At 40.4% G+C, this 23,522-nt stretch overlaps 2 protein-coding genes across 36 annotated transcripts in view; one reads left to right on the top strand and one right to left on the bottom strand.

Annotated features, from left to right (window-relative positions):
- Nucleotides 1-2,525: 2,525 nt before the first annotated feature.
- trub1 (TruB pseudouridine (psi) synthase family member 1) lies at nucleotides 2,526-6,395 on the bottom strand. The gene is made up of 8 exons (XM_036571729.1): nucleotides 6,243-6,395; nucleotides 5,965-6,063; nucleotides 5,827-5,882; nucleotides 5,649-5,730; nucleotides 5,476-5,548; nucleotides 4,937-5,076; nucleotides 3,443-3,499; nucleotides 2,526-3,317 (listed from the first exon to the last, which is right to left on the bottom strand). The coding sequence occupies exons 1-8, from the start codon at nucleotides 6,382-6,384 to the stop codon at nucleotides 3,052-3,054; spliced, it is 915 nt and encodes a 304-aa protein (XP_036427622.1). The 5' UTR covers nucleotides 6,385-6,395; the 3' UTR covers nucleotides 2,526-3,051.
- A 1,043-nt stretch (nucleotides 6,396-7,438) lies between these two features.
- The window catches only part of ablim1b (actin binding LIM protein 1b), a 111,610-nt gene continuing 95,526 nt past the window's right edge, over nucleotides 7,439-23,522 (top strand). For 24 of the 35 annotated variants that reach the window (XM_036572718.1, XM_036572752.1, XM_036572729.1 and 21 more), the window contains exon 1: nucleotides 7,439-7,655. In XM_036572718.1, the coding sequence (XP_036428611.1) occupies nucleotides 7,643-7,655 (13 nt within the window). In that variant the 5' untranslated portion in view covers nucleotides 7,439-7,642. The remainder of the gene's footprint in view (nucleotides 7,656-23,522) is intronic. The other 11 variants (XM_036572751.1, XM_036572746.1, XM_036572750.1 and 8 more) reach the window with 1 other exon arrangement.

Below are 23,522 nucleotides of genomic sequence, written 5' to 3'. Positions count from 1 at the left end.
TCCAGCTTGTCAGTCAAACCAGGTCAGTGATGCAACACGTGTAACCTGCAGGATTATTGTGCCCCTTCACGTGCTCATACAGTAAGATGATTTTAATCTCACTGCTCAACATTTGTGAAATGTCCTGCATGAACAGGGAACCTCTAGCTCTGTAGTGACACCAGGTGGCAAGTTTTTTTGCCGGATGCTGTTACATCACAGCTACATTGGCCTCCTTCAACATCCTGAATGCCTTCAGCGAATAAACTGCAATAATACCACCTGCTGTCTAACAAAGTTGATGTATAACTAACAAAGTTGATGTATAAGATGTATAACTCCATCATACAAAGAGCTGATGTAACACAATGATAAGTTTACAAGTTCTGCCCTTAAATGCCCCTTGTTGTCCTATTAAATTATATTATTAGTAGTACTACTTGTATCTATGCACTGTGGCCCTGGACAGAGTGTGGAAATAAGGAACAATAGAGAATTCTTTAAACCAGGAGTGGGAAACTCTGAGCTTAGAGGTTTTCCTGCTCAAACACACCTGATTCAACTCATCATTTAATTGCCAAATTTATTTAGTGTGTTAAATCAGAGAAAACACTGTCCTCCACTCCACTCCTCAGTTTCCCATGGAGTTAATTTTGCACCAAAAGTTTAAAATAAAATAATATAATCCACAAGCAAAATGTTAGGTATCAAAATGTCCAACATATGTTGCAAATCCAAATATTGCCAGTTAATCAAACTTTTTAAAAAAGACTACTACTCATTTTCACTCATTAATAAACATTGTATATCCATTTTCACAGGGGCATGTCTTAGAGGAGGGCGTTCACCTGCACTTGTCGACTGATTTGGAGTGACAATTCTTCAGAACATGTAGCCACTCACCATGAACCAGCCCAACATGGCGGAACACTTCAAACTGAGTACACGTCAGTACATGTACCGACATTATGAGCATTGTAACACATGTTTAGGTTCCTGTGTCAAACAACAAAACTGCAATTGTGGGCATTCAAGAATATAAACTTAGTTGGGCAAGCTAGTGCTAGCTATCCTTGCACTGACCTCTATGGCTAACTAGGCTATTCATACTGGTAGTGGTCTGTTTCTCTGCATGCTTTGTTAGCCATCTTTCACCCTGTGCTTCAATGGTCAGGACCACCACAGGGCAGGTATTATTTGGGTGGTGGACCAGCACTGCAGTGACACTTATGTGTTAATGGTGTGTTAGTGTGTGTTGCGCTGGCACGAGTGGATCAGACACAGCAGTGCTGCTGGAGTTTTAAACACCTCATTATCACTGCTGGACTGAGAATAGTCCACCAACCAAAAATATCCAGCCAACAGTGTCCTGTGAGCAGTGTCCTGTCACCACTGATAAAGGACCAGAAACTGTGCAGCAATAGATGAGCTACTGTCTCTGACTTTACAACTACAAGATCGACCAACAAGGTAGGAATGTCTAATAGAGTGGACAGTAAGTGAACACAGTGTTTAAAACTCCAGCAGCACTGTTGTGTTTGATCCACTCATAATAGAGCAACACACACTAACACACCGCCCCCAGATCAGTGTGACTGCAGTGCTGAGAAGGATCCACCAACCAAATAAGACCTGCTCTGTGGTGGCCCTTTGGGATTTATTTTACCTTTGAATGCTTTGCATGTAGCTCTCCTCCATCTCAGCATAATTTTATGGCAAAACTATCATAAAACGATGCATCAGGCAACATATTGTATTTTGTGTATTAACTCTCTGCGAGGGAGCTTGTAGAAGCATAAAACTCTTCAGACGTCTGTTTCCTATTACCAGCACTGTGAACAATTCTGACCATACATTTCAGCGCATTTCACATCAAACCACTCTGAATGACTTTGATTACATTTTAACAGCTGAATTATGTATGAATTTTAAGAAAACTCCCCTTAAATATTTTGTCATTACTTAGTATCTTCTAATGAGTTCTCAATTACGACTTAATAATTGTAACATTTCTTCTAATTATGACACCATCAATTGTGATCTTCCTCAAATATGACTCAGTATTTCAGAATTACATGATACTACTTCATAATTATGGGGTGTCACAATTGAGAGTATCTTATAATTGTGAAATAGTAAGTCATACTTGAGATATTAAGTCAAACATAATTATGGGAAACTCCTTATTAAATACTTTTTGAAGTGGCACAAACAAGCTTCATTCATTTTTCTCTGTGGCTCTGCATTCAAACTCATGGTTCAGCTTCCATTTGCAATAGCATGTTTAAATTATTACTACCACACTCCTACAATGCTTTTGAAAAGTAAGTTAGCTGGATGGTATTTGCATAGGTCTACTCTACAGTATAGTGAAAGTATTGACTTATTTAGCTCAGCTTGTGGATTTACTGTTTGTTTTTTATGCTCTGTTTCTATTCACCTCTTAAACCAAAATAAATGGCAGTTTATTTGATTGTATTTTCCCTATTTAATTTAAAATTAGTATGTATGTATTAACAGCTTTAAGTGCACAACAAAAGCCACAGTTATGATCAGGAACATCTTTTAATCACAAATGTGGCTTAACTGAAATGTCACCAGCACTCCGTATGGCAGATTTTAATCTGAAATAATGAATTTAAAAAATGAACAAAACAAAGAAACTGCAAGTACATCAGTGCTGCTTACATCATAATCATTACAAGCTGCCAGCTGGTGCTTTGCCATGAAAATAACACAGCAGTTTTGACTTGCCACAAACTGCTCGCAGTTCACGGAAAATAATAATCACTGCTTTTGGAACACACTCTGGATGAGGACAGCAGCCAACCAAACATTGTTATAAAACAATACTACCATAAAGAAGCCTTGTCTAAGTCAGAAGAGCTTGTGTTACTGTTCTAGTGAACTTGAGCTTCTCCGTCACTCAATGCATTCTCTATTTCTTGATATTGCATTGATACTTGCCAACAACTACTAAAGTAATGCATGTAAAAAAAGGAGTCACTAGAATTAAAACAAAGATCCAGAATTACTGGATAAAGGCAGTTCCTTCCAGCTCTGTAGCAGCCTCTAGTCATTGTGATCTCCGCTGGCGCCTTCAGTACTGTTGTGATTGTGATCTCCACTAGCATTTCCAGAGCCAGGCTGGGCGGGTTTCCCCTGTGGCTTGCCTTTTTTGCTGTTGTTCTGCTGGGATGTGGGCTCTGGGCAGGGCTGTAAGCTCTGAGAAATGTCCTGGAAGGTCCAGCGCTCCTCCCTTAACACATGCTCATCCAGCGTGAATTGACCCTGCTTAGTCCTGGTCAGCTCTCGCACATGAGCACATGAAGACAGAGCTACACAGGGTGGAGACAGACAGATGACTCAAGTCACGTAAGATTACAAAATTCACATCAATGAAAATGACTGTCTACTTCTGAATGTAGTCAATATTGTCCAAGAATACTTTTTAGCTTTGTACCTTTTCCCAAATCATCCACCAGGCTTCGGACATAAAACCCTCCGCCACACTCAATATCTGTCAACACAAAAAACAACATATTCTGTGAATAGTGCTAATAGTAAATACCCCTCCAATAAATAATGTTTAGGTTTGAGTGAGACATTAAGCAGAGCTGGAATGACTGCAGCTCTCTTATATATATATATATATATATATATATATATATATATACACACACACACACACACACACACACACACACACAAATATACAGAAAAAAACTGAGAGAGAGAGAGAGAGAGAGAGAGAGAGAGAGAGAGAACATACTATTTAAGATGACCATATTTGGGCTTTCAAAGGAAAAAAGACAGAGGAAACTGGGCAGAAGGGCAGTACAAGGCAATCTGAACACAGCAATCATCAACATGAAACCAGAGTCAAATCCCAGACATTTTTGGCAACATATAATCCCAGTCGGATGCACTTTTGGGTTGCCAAAAGAGGACAAATGGCCACCCTACAACAGACGAACAGATGGATATAAATGACAGCTATCAAAATTATATAAAGAGTAAAAATACTACAAATACGCAAATGTAAACAGCATGTCGCAAACAACTAATCTAACTAAGTAGTGTAGTAACTGAATGCAATTTTGTTTTTGAATCACTTTGTGTAGCTGTCAACATGTACATACATGATGCTGCATGTAACTCTCATGATGGTACTACATGCATGAAAGTTTTTTGAAAAATTTGAGTCCACACCCAGGACTGGTTCTGGGCTCAATGGGTGCAGAGGGTCATCATCACAGATCTGTTTTCACACATGATAATTTCTTCTAAATTGGAGCAATTCTGTACATCGATACCAACACCCAGACTGTAATAAATATTGGTTATTGCTAGGAGTGTTGCATATCTTAGGTGAGAACTTGTTGCTTATTGAGAAAATCTTTAGCCATGCAGACTGTAAAAAAACTGAAAAAAATATGAGGGTAACTCATTCATGTAGTATGGTGCACCTACAAAAAAATAGTTATTTGGACCACCCTGTATAAATGCAGTAATATGACAATATGACAAGCTAATGTTACATCATGTTCAAGGCCAAGATCAGACAGACTTCAGATACAGAGCAAACCCCAGCCCACTGTTTTCACACAGGCCAGAGATGGGTCTGCTGGACTGCACTTGGATTTTTTTTTGGCTTTCACACATAACCAAACATACCAAACGCTGAGTATTAATGGCCCTGTGAAAATGCTATAAGTCAAACTGGCCAAAGAGCTATAAAAAATGCAAACACAACATGAACCAAATACAAGACGGGTGCTGCATCATGTGCTCACTGCCCCCTAGTGTGTGTCCATTCACTAGTGTGTTGTGGGTGTTTCACTGCACTGATGGGTTAAACGCACAGGTGAATCTTCCCATTGTGGGATTAATAAATGATAACTTAAACAAGACATACCACATAGCATCATAACAGCATTGTAATATTTCTACTAACCCAAAGTGAAGAGAGGTGGATTGAAGTCTTGCAGTGAGAGGTTGTAAACTGTGACTGGTCGTGCAGGCTTAGCTTCTACCTTATGCCCTTGTTTTAACAATACAGAAAGGCGCTTGCCATCTTTCTTCAACGCTGAATACCTAGAAGACCAAGAAGAAGTCATCCCAACCATGTAAGTGTACAGTGGAATAAAACAACATTCAGGGCTCTCTAGAGTCTCTGGGCAATATGCACACATGGCCTACGTTTATAGGGCTACACAGTACAAGCCAGCAAGACTGGAACACATAGTGCAATAAGAGATGACACAACACCACTTTTTTCGCAGACCTAGATCACACCTAAGGCTAGACTTAAAAGAATCTACAATGCTGATTCATCTTTGATGCTGCAACTTAGTCTAGGACTAGGCTTTATCCATGTCCAGGAAACCATCTCTGGTTTGACTGTGTGATATTGTCATAAAGCCAAACAGTACAGTGCAAGGCATCAAGTGAGCGGTTTGGTCTACATCAGAATGGTACATGTTAGTGACTCACAGAGGGGGGACCTGCATGATTTCACCAGTAAACTCCTTCAGCTTTTCTTCAAAAGCCTCTCTTGTGATGTGATCTTTGAAAACACAAACAAAAAGTGCACAGTCATCATGACTTGGAATAGCCAACGTCGCCTGCTTCTGTAAGTACAAGCATTTCGGATTTCGGGAATTTACCATAGCTCATCTCTTGAACAACACTTCCTGTGCAGTCCAAGGTGTCAGTTGCTTTGCCCAGTTCTCCAACTGCTGTATATTTCTGTAAATATCAAAACACTAACATTACAGCATCACTGAAACAGCACTGCAACCCATACATACATAGTAGAACAAAAAGAGAAACTCTTGGGTGTACCTTTGATCCAGCCAGCATTGTGGTGAGCATCTTTGTCCCTTCACCAATTCCAACCACTGCAGGAGAGACATACTGCGGTTAAAATGTCCTTGTTCACCGTGTTTTTCTTCATGTGGTGGTTCAGTGATAAAGCCTTACCGAGAACACCAGAAGCATTGCTGTCTAGGGTCCCACCATGGCCGAGCTTGAAAGCTTGCTTCTTCCTTTTTCGAGGGTTCTGATTAACGGCGCCAGCCTCTGAGTGAGAAAAACAGTTACATAATGTAAAAAAAAAAACAGCTACATGCTATAAAACCTGTAACAAACTTATTCCATTGCGCTACGTTTTTATTCTGATTGTATGCGGCAGCTAAGCAGAGCCTCTCAAAGGGCCGCTGCTCTCTAAAGTAAGCAGTAGCAAACAGAACACAGTCTACCTTTTAAAAGCTTGTTTTTAAGCGTGTTTAACACATCGGCAGAGGTGGGTCCCTGTTTCTTAAATATGGCAAAAATGCCATTTAAAGACTGTAACTTCGGTAACGTAACGTTGTTGACAGCAGCCATGCCATCAGCAGCCATGCTCTTCTGCTGCCCTGCGCACAATGGTGACGTCACTGAACCGACGGTACATGTAGTTTTTAATGCGAGAGAGGCGCGTTCACAGCTACATGAAACAGAGACGTTTACCCAGCTTTAGTATCGATAGTTACATATTATAATAAATATATTTAGTGTCTATATTTGGAAATTTACATGTTTTAGGTCCACGTGTCTGAGCGAAAATTTGAGGTTTTTTTTTTATTTTATCAAATTGATTAAACTATATGACTAAAAAGTACGTTTTATTACTTAACATATGAAATCCTGTGTGGTAAAAAGGGGCTACTGATTTGTAACAAAACAAGAGAAAATCCCAATAGTATTGTGAAGAAAACTATGAAAATTACATATAATTAAAATGTGATTGATACTCTTGGATCCAAGCTGTATACATCACCAATCAGAAGTTGGCATTTGTTGGAAAAGAATGAATAAGAGTTAACAAAAAGATATTTGATAAATGACCCGATGAATTTCAGTCCTGATCAATTTCAATGATAAATAAATGAAAAACAAATAAATAAAAATGATTGAGTTAATAAATAAACTCACAAATAAATAAACAAAACATGTCAAAAATAATTTGTATTTCGAAATTTTGAGAAATAAATAAAACATACAAACACATGAATAATAATTCATAAATTTGCTAATATCATTTTTTTTTATCGTGCAGTATGGAAACAGACCTCTCGGGGGCGGTGTTTACACACTTTTGTTAAGCAGCGTGAGGAACATGAATGAGAGAGCGGTGAAATCTGGCGGTGCCAAAGTTTTATGATTTATGTCACTGCTGTATTTATAGGTGTGTTTTTTAAAAGCTATTAAGATAGATACAGTCTGAATAGTGTTGAACGGCAATGGTGCTACAGAAGTGACACACAGCGTGCAGCCTATAAGCATGTAGTAAATGAGTAATACAGTACTGAAGGCATGCTGTGCGAGTAATTTCAGTGGAGAGCCCATGGTCCAGTCAGACAGGAGTTGAGTGAGGCACGCCCCGTAGTAAAGGAGGGCAGTCTCTCTCTCTCTCTCTGTCTCTCTCTCTCTCTCTCACTGTGAAGTGTGAGCTGCATGCCCGCTCACACGGACACACCACCGTCCTGCTTATGGAGGCACACACGTCCTTTATCGCCCCTTTATACGAAGCGAGGAGGCTGCAATCAGTTGTGAAGACACGTTTCTGACCGTTGCCCTTTGGTTTCAGGTGGAAAATCTCCCTTTTTTTCCCGCAGGCATGTCTACGAGAGGTGAGAGTGGTTTACATTAGTTTTCATTATGGACTGTGTGTGTTTGCGTGTCGAAATGAGCTGTCAAGATCAAAGTTCATGTCAAACCTGCATTTCGATCCAGTGCGGGTCTCTTCGCTGCCACGTATTTGTGAGCAGCATCGCCTTAAAGCCTTTCGCCAACTTGGAATTTGATGTTCATACAGTGTGAAATGTTAGGGAGCTTTAATGAAGCAGGCGGACCGGCAGCGTCGCTCTGTGTGATACTCGCTGCCTTAGCCAAGCTGCTTCAGTTCTCACATTAAACTCTGTCCTAAGAGATGAAGCATCGACGATAGCCAGTGAGTGGACATTGCTTTGGTCCCTTTAGGACTCCGACACTTTCTGAATAGCTCAGATTCCAGCAGATTGCAGCGCCCGTCTAAATGGGCTGCATCCTGTACCCTGGCAGGTGTCTGGGGTTAGTGATGGGATAGGATTCAATAAGCGAGTGACGGTCTTGCTGAGATCCTGTTTTATCGCAGGGTTTTTTTTACAATGTTGTATGGCAGATCATGTCCTACTACTGCTGTGGTTCTGCTCTTGGTGCTCTTTCTACATGGCACAGTTGGGATTCTGTGTGACTGGCACTCACAGATCAGCCCAATGGTGGGAATCACAGTGGCAGCTCAAAAGCTGCAGTATAAGAGGAGCTTGTAGGAGGATTATACTGTAAGAATTAGAGATGACACCAGGCATCAGGCATGTTATTATAGAGGTGGACGATATGTCAAAAATCTAATATTGCGATACTTCAAGAAATTTTCATGATACATGATATGTCACAATATTTATTTTTTCAGGCATCTGATCAGTTAGAACAGAGAAAAAACAGTAGTGCTACATTGAAAAAATACTATCAAAAACTGAATACAGTGATTTTTGTTCAATATTTGGTACACTGTGTTGCACTAAATCCAGTTAAAAGAGACTAATTCTGCTCTCTTTATAATGAAGTATGCAGTCGGTCAGTGTTCTGCGAGTACTGACGATATCCATGATATGTTCAGAAATATATATATATATTTATATGTGCTGTGTGTTTCTTCCTGTGGGGTTGTAGAGTGTTTGAGTAGTTTAAGCACGATAGCCTACTTTTATATGCTCATCTTAAGTGAAGTGCTTTGATTAAAAATAGCTCCTTTTAAAGCTTAGTTTAAAAAAAGGTATACTGGACTGATATCAGTATTGGACAGTACTCAAGGTTACGATATTGGTATTGGTATCAGAAAAGGATGAGTGGTATTGTGCTATATCTAGTAAGAATCTATCTATCTATCTATCTATCTATCTGTATGTCTGTCTGTCTGTTTGTACAGATATCTGCACGGAGATTTCCCACAAGGGCCATTTTTGACATTTGTGTACGTTTATGCACCAAAACAGCCATAATTCATTTTTATATGACCATTTTCCAGCCTCTCTATAGCCAATTAAAATTCAGTGGGCGTTACTGTTACTGTGCCTTTAGTACTGATATATGTAAATGAGCACTGTTCTGATTGGCTGCTCTGTACTGCGTCTTGTTCAAAAAGAACTCCAGGCTCCTTATATCTTCATCATTATTGGGCGGGACTAAACTGCTTTAGGTTGAATGTAAATGTGTTGGTTTACATGACATCACAAAAATAATGTATTCAAAATGAGGAGTTTTTGTAGCTTAGTTTCTATATTTGGGCTGCATAGCTTTAACAATGTTTATATAGTATATCTAACTCTTTTTTTAAATCAAGTAATAAAAATCAATGTGTGAGGTAGGAGCCACAAAGCATGCACACTTTGCACACTGTTAAATCTGGCTCAGCTCACTGGATTTAGTGTAGTCATTTTGACAACATGCTTTGTTAAGAATAAGAGATCAGACATTAGGTTCCTTCAAAGTCATGTTATTTTGTTAAAATGTCCTGAGAGAGTTTGTGTGAAGGCCAGAGCTCACCGAACAAACATTCCACAGCAAACAGTAACATTCAAGAAGGTCTTTAGAATTGTCTTTAGAATGTCCAGACCTGATGACCAATGAACACGAGTGTAACAGTCTAGATCCTCCAAATCACACCCAGGTATGACACGCCAACCAAACATTTCTGTTTATTGGTGTTTGTTTTGGTCAGTCTGCTCTGACCTTTTGAAATCTGTTTCTTCAGATGCTCTTGAGTTGAGCACAGTGAAGGAAGAAAGGGTGAACGCCAGCGTGAGCAGTCATGGAATGCGTCTAAATATAGTATGACCAAAAGTCATTGGTTTTCCAGTATGCTGCGTTTTTCTGTTTTTTTTTCTCTGTCATTTCTTCAGCCAGTTCAAGGATTAGTTTTGTTCCAAGACCCTGTTTCCAAACAGTATATTGATTCTGAGCAATCCCTAGTGAACCCATTCGTTTAGAAATCTGCAAGTAGCGTTTTCCACATAAAACAGTCAAATGAAAAGCTGTTACAAAAAGAGGAGATATTAAATTTTTGTTTTGCTGGAGGGTCCGTGTTGTGTGTGTGTTTCTGACAGCTGCTATGTGGTGTGCAAGATCCATCGTGCTCATACAACAGAGTTTTGGCTTGAAGGGTCTGTTTAACTTTGGAAGTGTCCAGTTTCCTTTCAGATTGTTTAGCTTGGGCAAAGCCCCAGTCACATCCCTCCAAGATGTATGTAAGTGCCCCTGTGTATTTTTCTTACTAGCCCCCCACTTCTCCCTCCCCTGTTCTTAGTAGCTGCGCGTCAAGGGGTCACACATGTTTCACTTTTGACCTTTAACCTCCACATCGTGGACTGGACGAAAGCACTTTACACAGGTGTCCACTCATTAACATGCAATCAGTGAGGTGACGGTGACTGACTTCTGGCTGCAGTTAGACAGAGAACATATCAAACATCTGAACATTCATAAGAGCAAAACAAATAAATCTAGACTGACAACACGGCCGGCTTTTTCACAGCCACATTTCTGAAGAGGCTTCTGGATATCCATCACATTACGTATCTCTCTCTCCCGCTCTTTCTCACATTCTCTCTCTCTCCCTCTCTCTATCTCTCTCTCTCCCTCACATTCTCTCTCCTTTTCTCTATGTCTCTCCTTCTCTCTACTCTCTCTCTGTCTCTTTTTCTCTCCTTTCTCTCCCTCTCTTTCTCCTCTGCTTTCTTTTTTTTATCTATCTATCTTCTCTTTTTTGTTCTCTTTTGCTCTCTCTTTCTATCTCTCTTTCTCTCTCTCTTTCTCTCTCCGACCCTGGATCGTTGTCAGCCCACGGGGAAGCCCAGTTAAGGCTGTCAGATGGAATCAGTGCAAGGATCTGAAAAGTAAACCTCTTCTAACAACACACAGAGTGGAACTTTCCAGAAGTCAGTATTTTTGTAATCAGAGTTCAAATATTTAATTAGAATACATGCTCTGAATTCCAGGCTTCCTCTAATTTTCCGTGACAATATCTCTGCTCTACATTTCCAACAAGTGATAGAAAATGTCCGCAGTAAGATGTAGTTTGTAGTGTTGTGCGATGTTGTTTGGTTCTATGAGTCAAGTTTAAGAGGCAGAGTGTATGCTGAAGAGGGTCAGATGCCTTAAAGACAATGTGTCTAAAGCGTAGAGAAACAACTACTTTAACACAGATGTTATCAGCCCTGGTCCTGGAGGCGCACTGCCCTACACAGTTTGGAGAGCTGATTAGTTGGATCAGGTATGTTGGGCATATATATAGTCATGTTTGTATATATGTATATATACATATATAAACATATATATACATATACACACACACACACATATATATATATATATAATATTGCTATATATATTGCTAATATAATCTATAGTGACAGCCCTACTTACTCATAGTATTCAGTGCCTGAGGGACATAATACTTATGTGACTGCTGATGATGTTGAGCTTTGGAGAAACGTCATCATACTGAGTCTGCACGTACATCTGTCTACTGCTCCATCATTACATTGCATTACAGCTTCTGTTGCGTTTTACCTGCTCTTGTGTCTGTGTGGCTATAATAGGTCTGTATATGTATTCAGTGGTTGAGATCAGGAGCTATAATGGCTATATAAGGTAATGCAATAATACAGGCCACCCTTCACTGCCCCTTTCACCATACTCGGTAACTCCTCACCTGTGTTTTGGAATAAACATGAAAATGTACAAAGGATTATATCCATGAGTCACTTTTCACCTAGCAACTACTGTTTTCCTCCTGTCTGCTCTCCGTCCTAAGCTAACATTTATTTAGGCCTAATAAAATATTGCTTCAACAAAAGAGAATAGTGTAGGTCTGTTGGTTGCACCCGTGCCGAAAGCCTTGTGGTACATTCCAGTATATCTTGTTTGTAGGTCTGTATGGCAGTCATCCTGCTAGCCACTGGCACTCAGGTCTCTGATGATGGCCAGTTAGGTCCTCTGCAGGCCTGTGTTGGTGTGGTTAGCCAGAGGAGGTGAAGCAGGGCTGCTGACTGCTGAGGTTGGGGCGCAGTGAAAGCAGCAGGGCTTTAGCTGTTGTTCCAGGCTTAATTAGGCTTGATCCTACCAGGAAGCCGCCCCCTCACCCCCTCTCTGTTCACAAGCCGCCCTCAGTGGGCAAGCCCTGGGCCCACTGCATTCCTGTCACTGGGATGTCACCTTTCAGTGGCCGGCCTGGATAAGTGGCGGTTTGGGGGAAGGGGAGACGGAGGAGCCGGTGACAGGGAATAACGCTGGGGTTACGAGGTCGTCATCTCATCTCAGACCACACACTACCATTCAAAACTGTAGAATCATCTATCATAGCAATATTTTTGTCATTTTTTTTACATACAATAGTGATCTCAAACAATACAAACTAGATTTCAAATACTATTAGGTGTTTGTGTTTAATTTAATATTTCAGTCTTAAGAACAGCAATAAGTTATTAAATGGTCAATAATATGTATCATTTTTCATCAAGTTAGCTGCTGAAATTTGATCTGCCCTTTTGAAATGTGTAGCATTTTGAATAGTAGTTCAGTTATTCACTACATGTCCAAACATTTGTAGACAACTGCTCATCCAGCGTTTCTTCTGAAATCAAGGGTATTAATGGGGAGTGTGTCCCAGCTTTGCTGCAGTAACAGTCTCTACTTTTCTGAGAAGGCTTTACACTAAATGATTGAACATTGCTGTGAGGATCTGATTACATTCAGAGCATTAGTGAGGTCAGATACTGATGTTGGATGTTTAGTTCTGGATCAGTGGTTCTGGATCTGGTTCTGGATCTGGACCACTCCAACTCAACCTTAAGGTATTGGATGTAGCTCCATCATTCCAGAGAACACAGTTCCGCTGCTTCACAACCCAGTGCTGGAGGACTTCATTCCCTTCTAGCTAATGCCTAGCACTGAGCATGGTGACCCTGTTCTGTTCTATTAGCAATGCTCTTCTAAAGAGATTATGCAAGCTGTGTGCGCAGTTGAGCCTGTGTCAGCAGTGGGGGCACCTTAAAGTAGCTGAATTCGGTAATTAGAAGGGGAGACTGAATACTTTTGACTTACAGTGTAGCTGCTTTTCCAATGCTGTATAGGTTTCTCAGTTTAGAATCACCCACAGCTTCTTTCATCATTCTGTACAGAAGTCTACCATTTCTACACTGTTTATAGATCTTTCTACAAGTTACTAAAGCCTTGTTGAGTTGCCTTCAGGTAGAGACTCACCATGATATCAGAATCACATCAGCATTGAAAAGATATTTAGATGTGACTGATATTTCAACGGATATTTGATTACATATTTATTGAACCCTAGAAGAGCAAAATGCCAAAACGCTTGGGCTAGTGGTTCTCAAACCAGTCTTCAGGGCACCCCAGATGGTCCACAATTTTGCTCGATTCCAGCTCCCACCACTTAGAGACAGAGCAAAGATGCTGACCCTCTTGTGGGTCCTGATGATATTTTATAAATGCTTATGTATCAGCATTTTAATGTACATACCTGTATCATGTTGTCCCAAAATTACCATATCCCACTTTCATTTTTTCAATGCTGATACCAAACTTTTGAAATATAGCATGTCTGCTGGAAGCCCAAGAGAGGGAGAACGGACCCATGCCTTGCTGAATGGATCTGTTAGTGGCTGAGGGAGGAAACGTCCATGAGGTCATGCACATAAAACAACCATGGCAGCCAGATCTTCACAATGGGTGACGATGACTGTTTAGAAACATGTGATTGTAAAATTTTCAGTGCTCAGCAGATGACAAATAAACAAAGGCTCAACTCACACCAACATGAAAGCAAGTTTCTCCTCACTAGTCTCCCTTAACTTCAGGCTCTTAACATTCTTTAGGCATCAGTCACTCTCTGTGTCACTCACTTCAGTGTTTTTGTGTGTGGAGATGCTGATTTTCAACACTACATTGTTGTGAGGTTCTATGGACATCAGTGCTCTCACTTTGAACAATGGCAGGACCTGGGCCTCAGCCAAGGGTGGCTATTTGCTGTTTGTTTGTGGTGTGTTGGTGATAGGTTTAGATTGAAGCAGCATAGGTTCAATGGAGACAGATGCATGTATGTGCTGTATCTTACACAGTCACTGTAAATACCACTGATGACAGTGCTGTTGTGTAAAACCCCATGGGATGAGAGAATGGGAAGTTTCACTGGTATGTTAGTGCACATATGCTCAAACCTTTTTACATTGCCCATGCTTGTGCTCTGTTTCAGAGTATATATGTACATGTGTCCAGTCAAAACAAGTCATAAGATAATCCACTTTCATAAAGAAGGGGAACGTAAGAACGAGAAGATGGAACTCTTAACAACCATGCAAGACCTGGTAGACCAGCAGAACTGTCACCATCAGATAAAAGCTATTTCACTGTAAGAAGACAACTCAATGCTATGGGTCTGAAAGAATGTGTAGCTGGCAAGAAGCTGTTACTGAGAAAAGGAAACAGGCAAAAAAGAAGAAAGTTTGCAAATCAAACAAAGAAGCTGCTGGTGTTCTTAGAACAATGGACTGACCACCCCAGAGACCAGAGACTTCAACATCATCTAATGGGTTTGGTTGGGACTACTTGGATTGTGAGAAACAGTGGAGATGTGGAAAAATATCCCTGCAGGCTTCTTTGAAAAACTGAAATCAAGTCTCCTAAAAACTATATATATATATATATATATATAGAGAGAGAGAGAGAGAGAGAGAGAGAGGGAGAGAGAGCGAGAGAGAGAGAGAGAGACAGAGAGAGAGAGAGCTTCACAATATAGGGCTACATGATTGTTAATCACTATATTGAATTTTCCAATACTGGCACATACAAGTCAAAATCTGTATATGCATATTGTCACTCCTGTGGGTTTGATCATGCCTGTATTGATTCACCAGTGTGGTGAATATACACAGCAAAGTCACCAGTGTGATAAATATACAGCACAATCATGATAAGTAGCAAGCATAAGTAGCAAAAGTATACAAGTATGTATGTATGTGTGTATGAGTGAGTGTATATAAATATATATCCCTTGCAGGTGTATAAGCACCGGATGGAGCCCATCATTTTGATTCTAGCTGACCACACACTCCCGTGCTCCATATTCCCCCTGGGCTGCTGATTCTGTACTTCTCTGCTAAAAAAACTGCCGTACTGACTAACACTCCATCTGCACCAGGCCCCGGAGCCGCTCGCACACTAAAATAAACGCTCAGCTTCATTTCACAGTTTATCTTACAGGGCATTCGTGAAAGGTTTGGGGCCACATTCTCCTGTGGTCTGTGGTGTTTCAAGTTGAAGCCCATTCAACTTCCCTGCCTTATCGCTCGGCAGACAGAAGTCCACTTGAAGTCCCACAGGGAAAAGGCTGTCTGTATTTTTGGCAGCCAGACAACTTTTGTCTCAATTATTTCCTGTGTTATTGTAGAAGATATATCTATGCGTAAACCCAGTGATCCTTCTCATAATAAAGAGCCATTATCTCATACACTGTTACCAAAACCTAATTACAAACTGTTTAGGGCCATTTGATCTTTTACTTCATGGCTTCCTTGTCACACTAAGTCTGCTGGTTCTTAATTATTTAATTAAAGGAAAAACACCTTGGGACTGCAGCCCTAGGATTTACTCTTGTTAGTAGTTTAACCAGACGTAAAACATAAAGATTTACATGCTTCAGAATAGATTTATATGCTTCAGTGATCCAAAAACACATTATTTTTCTTGTACTGTACATCTCTATTCACCCTCTGTCTGAAACGCTCTGTTAGAGCTCCTGTGTCTTTAAACCCCCATTCCAGTGAGCCCAGTGTGCTCTGATTCAGCTCGCTTACTCTGTTCTGATTGGTCAACTGCCAGAGCGGTTCTGCCCCTGTAGACAGACCCTTCTCTCCTGAGCAGCTGTAAACACCGGTGTGGCTATTTTTTCAATGGTGTCAGTTCTGCTGTATCAGTTTGAGCCAAAATCCAATCTTGAAAGTCAGGACAGTGTCTTCTTGACAAGGCTACAAAACTGAACAAACTCTTACCAGCCTCCAGTAATTGCTGTGTGTTGTGTGAGGGTGTTCCAAGCTTGCCGGTAGGCAGGCAGTAAGGATTGCATCATCTTGTAACAAGATTGCATCATCTTGTAACAAAGCAAAAGAACTGGAATTCCAACAAGGCAATTCAGGCTGCTGAGATAAGTGGTTTCTGTGGGAGAGAGTTACTCCCTGTGTACTTTGAGCTTTGTAACTTTGCAGACCGTTTACATGCACAAAAAGCTTACAGAAAGGGAAAAACCAGAAAAGGATAATAGGTCCCTGTAGCATGGCATGTGCTACCTGGGCTCAAGGAGGACGCTGGAGGCAGGATTCAGTGTTGCAGCAGCCATGTTTTAATTCACGAACCAAATAAACAAAGCAAACAGAACCAATGAAAACAAAACCTACGCTAGCCACTTTTCAGTGGCTTAAGCTAGACTTTTCAGTCCTTTTTAAAGTAAGCTTTTCAGCTCTGTCCTCAGTCTATTGTTGCTGCTGCCAGCTAGATCAGCGCGAGCACCCGAGCCGAGGGGGAACGAGAGAGCTCGCTGCTCCGCCTCCTCGTCACCGCCCCCAGCTTGCAGCTTGGCCGCCCGGGTCGAACGTGAGGTGTAGTGAAGCGGCCTCGCTGCAGAACAGGGGATGGGGCCCGGGCGGCGGAGCTCGGGACTCCCTTCTTGCTCTCGTACCTCTCGTGGCCTGTACCGTTGTCCTCCTCCTCTCGCCATCACTCTCCGAAGCTCGGGCTTTGCGCTCCGTCCCCCACCCACCCGCGGCTCTCTCCCCGCCGTCCTCGCCGGGGTTCGTCGCCACTTGATGTTCGGGCCCGCCTTCCGGCAGGCTCTCGCAGCCACCGTCGGGGCCCGGGAGGCGGGTGCACGCCACAGTCCCCTTTAAAGGCGGATGCAGATTTTTACAAAATTCTGCATAATTAAATTGTTAAGATGTAAACAAAATCAATCAGAGTGGCTTAAGGTGAAATGCTCCATTCTGTAGAAACTTGCTGAGTCAGAATTGTTTACAATGTTCAAATTTTGAGAAATCAGTGAAATTCCCCTTTAAGATGCTTTGGGTGATCATGACTTGCCATTTCATTTGCTTTAAGGATTTTTGTATATGCATGTAAGAGAGAGAGATCTTTAGTTATGATCTAGATTTTGCACAGTCATGTTTTCCCCAAGCTTCTGTTTTTTCTCACTCTCTGACGTCAGAGCATGCCCTTCGTTTCTCCTTCGTCAGATCTGCTGGAGTTCTTCAACTCTCAATGGGGCTTCTGAGTGGCACACCCATAAAAAACACTGTATATATAGCTGCAGCTCAGACCATATCAGTGCAGGAGGAAAAGCTATGCAGGGGTCAGAGTTTTGGGCAGTATGATCACTCGTCCTGATCATATACTGATACACAGTAGTCAGGCACTCACTAAGTTGCATAGTAAGTTGATTGGCTTCCTTTTTACTGCGAGCAGTGCTCCGTAGCTCGTCTCTCAAAAAGAAATTTATGAAGTCTTAAGCCTTCCAGACTGGATATGCTCTCATCTCAAAAGAAGAGAGACTTTACAATAATTGAGAAGTGGAGTAAAGAAAAATATCAAGAAATATTCAACAATGTTCAATTTAATGAATTCAAAGAAGAGAATTAGTTCAATGAATGCTTGATGTAACAGTGTAATTTTGACTGAAATGGATCCCTACGTCTTCATACATATTGCACTACATAGGGGAGAAATATTCAGATAAATTCATTTTTAATTGCTGTTTTTGTAGTGTTTCTCCAGATTATAGAGTCTGTTAAGTTTCATTTTCAGTGGCTTAGTAACCGCCGTCAACACAACATTCCTCTGTCTATTGCTTGGTAACAAGAGACACACTTTGGTATGTATTCAGCTGATGTAATGATCAAGTGTTCAGTAGAAATTATGAGTGTGTTGGGGTAGATTGTAGTGCCCTCAAAATGATGATGGAATTCCGTTTATCAATTCAGACTCCAAGGCTGTCTTTACACAGTGAAAATTTCATGCAACTCACTGCATGTTGTGAGGTGCATGCAACATAATTGTCCTGCAACTTTACAGTTACACAAAGCAATTCAAAAACAATGTTGCACGAAATATACTTGATATTTCTCAACAGATTTTTTGAGGTAATTTGACAGCCAGGCTGTATGGGTCTCACTATAAAATCATCTGTGATGTGTAATTTACATATTTTCAGCATTTTTATCACTTTTGTGTTTTCTTTCCAGCTATCATTGCCATTCTTTTCTTAATCTGTGTATCTGTCTCTTCCATCCAGCATTCATTGCTATATATTTGAACATCTTTATCTGTTGAGTTTATGAGTAGCCTTTACGATTATAGTCTACCTGATATCTCACTCATCCTGTCCTACAAGCACCACGAGTTCATCGCAGATCACATCTGTCTCCCCTTCTGTAATAATTTTTATTTTATAATCATCATTTGGATCCCAAATGAATTTGTAAAATTAGGAGACATGGAGACAGGAGAAAATGAATCAAGCTTTGTAGATCACAATAACAGCAGAAATAAACGGTGGCACAAGCAGCCGTTTAAGCAGCTGTTAGTTAACGCAGCTGTATACAGAAATGTTAGCTTTAAAGAACTCATGTTTGTTGTCCGACATGATCACATGATGTGTTATCGGCATTTTCTTTGGCTGTTTCACGCAACTTATTCCACAAAATTTATGTGCTTTTAACTGTTGCGGCTGAGTTTCAAATAAGTTGAAGGAGGCTTTACATTATGCAATTCACTTGCAATTTAGTTTCATATAGGTTTCGAGCAACTAAAATTGCATTGAAATTTCACAAAGCCAGCCTAAAAGTGAACTTCCCAACGTGATAGTGCCCTAAACTGCAAGTAAGGTCCGTTTTGGTCACATATTTTCAGTGACATATTTTCACCATACCGGCATCATTCCACCGGCTGCTGGTTACTAACAGCAGTGGTGGATTGCCTCAAAGTTGCTGGAACTACTTTTTTTGCAGAAGATGTTACAGATGTGAAATAATGTTCTGGGCTTCTTTGCATTACTTTTCACTTTGTTATTTTGTCATAACCACAGATTGTTATTAAAATGGAGATGCATATAAATCAGTATTTGAAAGACAGCTGAATGTTCAGTTGGAGCAGTACATGTGAAGAAAGCTGAAGGAATGCTAGTGAGTTTGCCTGCACTTGGACATTGTTTCAGTAACATCACAATAAAATTCTTTTAGCAGCCTGGGAATGTTGTATACACTGGCAAGCACCATTGCATGCAAATTAAAGACAGATTCTATTTAGAATGGCAGGGTTCGTAACCTAATTGTGGAGCATGCTGGGAAGGGAACGGGCTCTGGCAAAAGCTAGTCCCCAGTCAGAACTGGTGTACACAAGGTCGCACCAGCAAGAAGACTTAATTGTTGCTCCCAGAGCTGCCTGTGACAGAAAAAGAGTGCAATCACATTAATTACATCTTAGGAAGGTGCAATTAAATTAATAACATCTTCACAGAGTGAGGCTCTGCAACAGGGACACATCCCTAATGGGATCAGGCAGAACCTATTGGACCCAGAGGGTGACCCAGTGATCCTCTCTCCCCACTCCCCCTTTGTGTGTTCCTGGTCTTGCATTGGGCTGAGCATTCCTTAACCCAGCAATGGCAAAGAAAGCCTTTGATAGCAGAGCGGCAGCTTAAGGGGCTGTTCTGTGTTCATTCACCCTTCTGCCCTGATTTGATGCTACACATGCACTTATTACTGCCAGTAAGAAATGTTGTGGATATGCTGCATTTGTTCAGGCTGTTTAGCGCTTTCATCATTGTTTTGTGGCCACAAGTGTCTCAGCATGTTCCGGGGAGGATCATCCTTCAGAGACATTTGCAGTGATGCATAATGACGTGATGCTCTTTAAGGGCTTTTTGCTGGCAACAACTCAAAGGTCTTGAATTATAAAATGCTATGCACAGTATACAATATGCACTATGTGTACAGGCACTTCTTTCTTAGATTAGAGTGCTGTGGTCAGTGGTGACTGGATGATCACCACAAGTAGCCACAAAAATGTTTACAAGCAATTTACAAGCTTTATTGCTTAGGATTTGGATTTTTGCCCTCAGATCTGATATTTTTGCCTTGATGGCAGGGTTCAAATTGAAGGGCAGCTGTGGGGGTCCTTGACTTCCCATTAGAGTAAAGGTAGTTCCCATAAAAGAGACAAAATTGAGCTTGGGGGTGTGGGGGGTCCCCTGTGATTTCCTTGAATAAAATTGTAATTTTCTGACAAAATGATTAGTTTTCTCTTCCTGAATTATCTGGAAACCAGCCTGGGTTCATAACATAACTGTACAATCTAGTGCACAGAGATGCAAAATTTAAAGACGTTTGACTTAAACTTGGCAACCGCCATGAAGACACAGAATAAATGAATGTTGTTGGCAGCCATGCAGTAAGCCAACAAAATGTTTGCTAACAAAGAGTTTTCAAGAACGTGTGATGGGTAACGTTCACACTAGCCTTATGTAATAATATATGAATATGGACCATGATACTCAATAAGCTTAACCTGTGGTCCCACAGTAAAAAAACAATAAAAAAGCAACGAAGTATTCAGACTTTAGATATTTACAAAGATTATGTTATGATCTTTTTAAACCCAAGGCATTAATTGAGATAGTAATGAGCTAAATGTATACAAAATCTTTCTTTTTTGGGTGCTTTCTATTGGGAGCGGCTGCCCTAAACCCTAACTCCTAATTTTATTATAAATGAAATTTTTAAATAAATAAAAACTATTAAAACAATCCTGCCTTATTTTAGCTGCTCCCCTGCATTTTAGAGCATATTAGAATATTTTTAGTCTAATGTCTAACTCTGACTTTGGACCAGTTTAGTAGAATGATCCATATATGACTGGAATTTTACCCATTTGTCCAGCAAACTGAATGTAGTTTGGTTTTACTTCTTATGGGACCCACTAAGTAATGTTTTTAGAACCAAAAATATATTTCAGTTAATTAACTCACAAAAAGTAGACTTTTAGACCTATTTGCCGTGGGCTTTCGTCAATGTCTAAGTGTAAAAATCATTTACATTGATACAGATATGAAGTTTAAAGACTTCTGTTTACTTTAAAGACTGTCTAGCAGTGGTGGACGAAGTACACATCATGTACTTGAGTTAAAGTAGAGATACCCAAGGTAAAATATTACTCCAGTAAAAGTAGAAGTCCTCCCTTTAGACCTTCATTTAGTAAAAGTACAAAAGTATTTGCCTTCAAATGTACTTAAGTATCAAAAGTAAAATTACTAAAAGATTAATAGGACTCTAATGTCCTATTACCATTTTTGTAAGAATACTCTTGCTTCATTAACTCATTTTAGCTGAAAATACTCTAGTTTCACTCTTGGTAAACCAATCTTTTAATAGAATGTCATTAATTAGTCTGACACTGTCTATTAAAATTATCATAAGCACAAAACACTGTAGGCAAACAGTTTCCATTAGGTAGAACCAAGTGGCTATGAAATAACTTTTTGTAAACAAGCAAAGTTTCGGTTTAAGATTTATTTGCAACTTAGTTACAAGTTTAAGTTAAAAATAAAAATTGGCTTTAAACACAGATTCACCAATGAGTTTTCCTGTATTCCATCTGTAGGTCTCTGTTCATAAACATAAACTAGCAAAAACAATTTTACTATAAAATGAAATAATGTTTGTATAAATTCAGAAGAAAAGACACATGCCAGCCACAACTGCATATGTGTACATATTTCTATATTGTGGTCTATTTACACAAAGTTAGGTTAGAGTCAGAAGTTTCTTCCATCATTTATGTTGAATAGACACTACCAAAATTTTACGCTGCTGCACTGACGTTGAACCGTATGCTTGCACTGGGCAGGTATGTCCAACAGGTCAAAACAAGCTCAAAACAAAGTGTACCCTGATTGGTGTGCTGCTTCACGCTTCTTTCGTTTTGACATGTTACATTTTTATGCGCACATAAGCCAAAAGGAATGACAGATTTTGCATAATGTAGTGGAGTAAAAAGTAAGATATTTGACTCTGAAAGGTAGTGGAGTGAAAGTAAAGCATCGGCCAAAATGGAAATACTTCAGTAAAGTACAGATACATGAAAAAACTACTTAAGTACAGTAACAAATTACATTTAATTCATTACTGTCCACCACTGCTGTCTAGTAATACTTATTTACAGAGGTAAATCTCACAAAAATATATTGTGAAAACGAAATATAAAAATCCTTGCTGTCCAAAATGGCAACTTTACAGGAGAAGGCAAAAACGTTCTTTAGTTTTATTGGAAATTTATATACAAGCAATTGTGGAGCATTCCTGTTTGTCAAGTCAAGTCAAATTTATTTGTATTGCGCTTTTTACAACTGATGTTGTCACAAAGCAGCTTCACAGAAATCCATTAAGGACAAACTTTTAACATGAAATGTAAATCCTCCAGGTGAGCAAGCCAGGGGTGACAGTGGCAAGGAAAAACTCCCTCAGAGTTGGGGAAGAAACCTTGGGAGGAACCAAGGCTCACAAGGGGGGACCCATCCTCCTCTGGTCAAACTACCTACAAAATTATTATACTACTAATATTAATAGTAGTAGTAGTAGTAATAGTTAGGAGTCCATGAAAACTTCAGTGTAGAGTGGGCAGCTAGTCCAAGACAAGTGGCGGTAGCTGGGCAAGTGGCGGCGACTGGGGCGTGGGCGACTGGCCTGAAGCGGGTAGCAGGAGAGCTCCACAGACAATCATCCATCAGTGTCTGGTCGGATAGGTGGGCAGTCGTTTACTCGGAAAAAGGTAGGGAGATGGAATTAGTTTTGTTCTGTTCGAGTGTATGTAAAACAGAGAATGTGAGCATTTCCAGAGTGTGGCTAATGACTCCGGTAAATCTGACTATAACAGCTTAACTAAAAGGAGAGAACCAAAAGGGCACACAGACACGGGAGCACCCTGAAACAATTTGGCATCCCTCCCTTCCACCGTCCACAAACCTGAGTGATCGCGTGCGAGCGGCGGGACGGCAGCACCATCGTCTCAGTTTACTATACTTCCCTGTGTCCATGGACCCCTGGATCTGCTGCCTTTGTCTAAGGGGGAACATTAGCTACCAAAAGCTAAACTAAACAAGTGAGTTTTCAGCCTAGATTTGACGATCGCGACTGAGTCTGACTCCTGAACATTTTCTGGAAGATCATTCCAGAGTTTGGGGGCTTTATAAGAAAAGGCTCTTCCCCCAGCTGAAACCCTCTGAATTCTGGGAACTATTAAAAAGCCAGCACTCTGTGATCTGAGTAATCGTGGTGGCTCGTAATGGGAAATAAGGTCTTGCAGGTACTCAGGAGCGAGCCCATGTAGGGCTTTTTACATTA

The sequence above is a fragment of the Colossoma macropomum genome, unplaced genomic scaffold (genome assembly GCF_904425465.1).
Source record: "Colossoma macropomum unplaced genomic scaffold, Colossoma_macropomum, whole genome shotgun sequence".
Classification (NCBI taxonomy): Eukaryota; Metazoa; Chordata; class Actinopteri; order Characiformes; family Serrasalmidae; genus Colossoma; species Colossoma macropomum.
The sequence above is the reverse complement of the archived record's forward strand: the minus strand, read 5'-3'. Positions and strand labels throughout refer to the sequence as shown.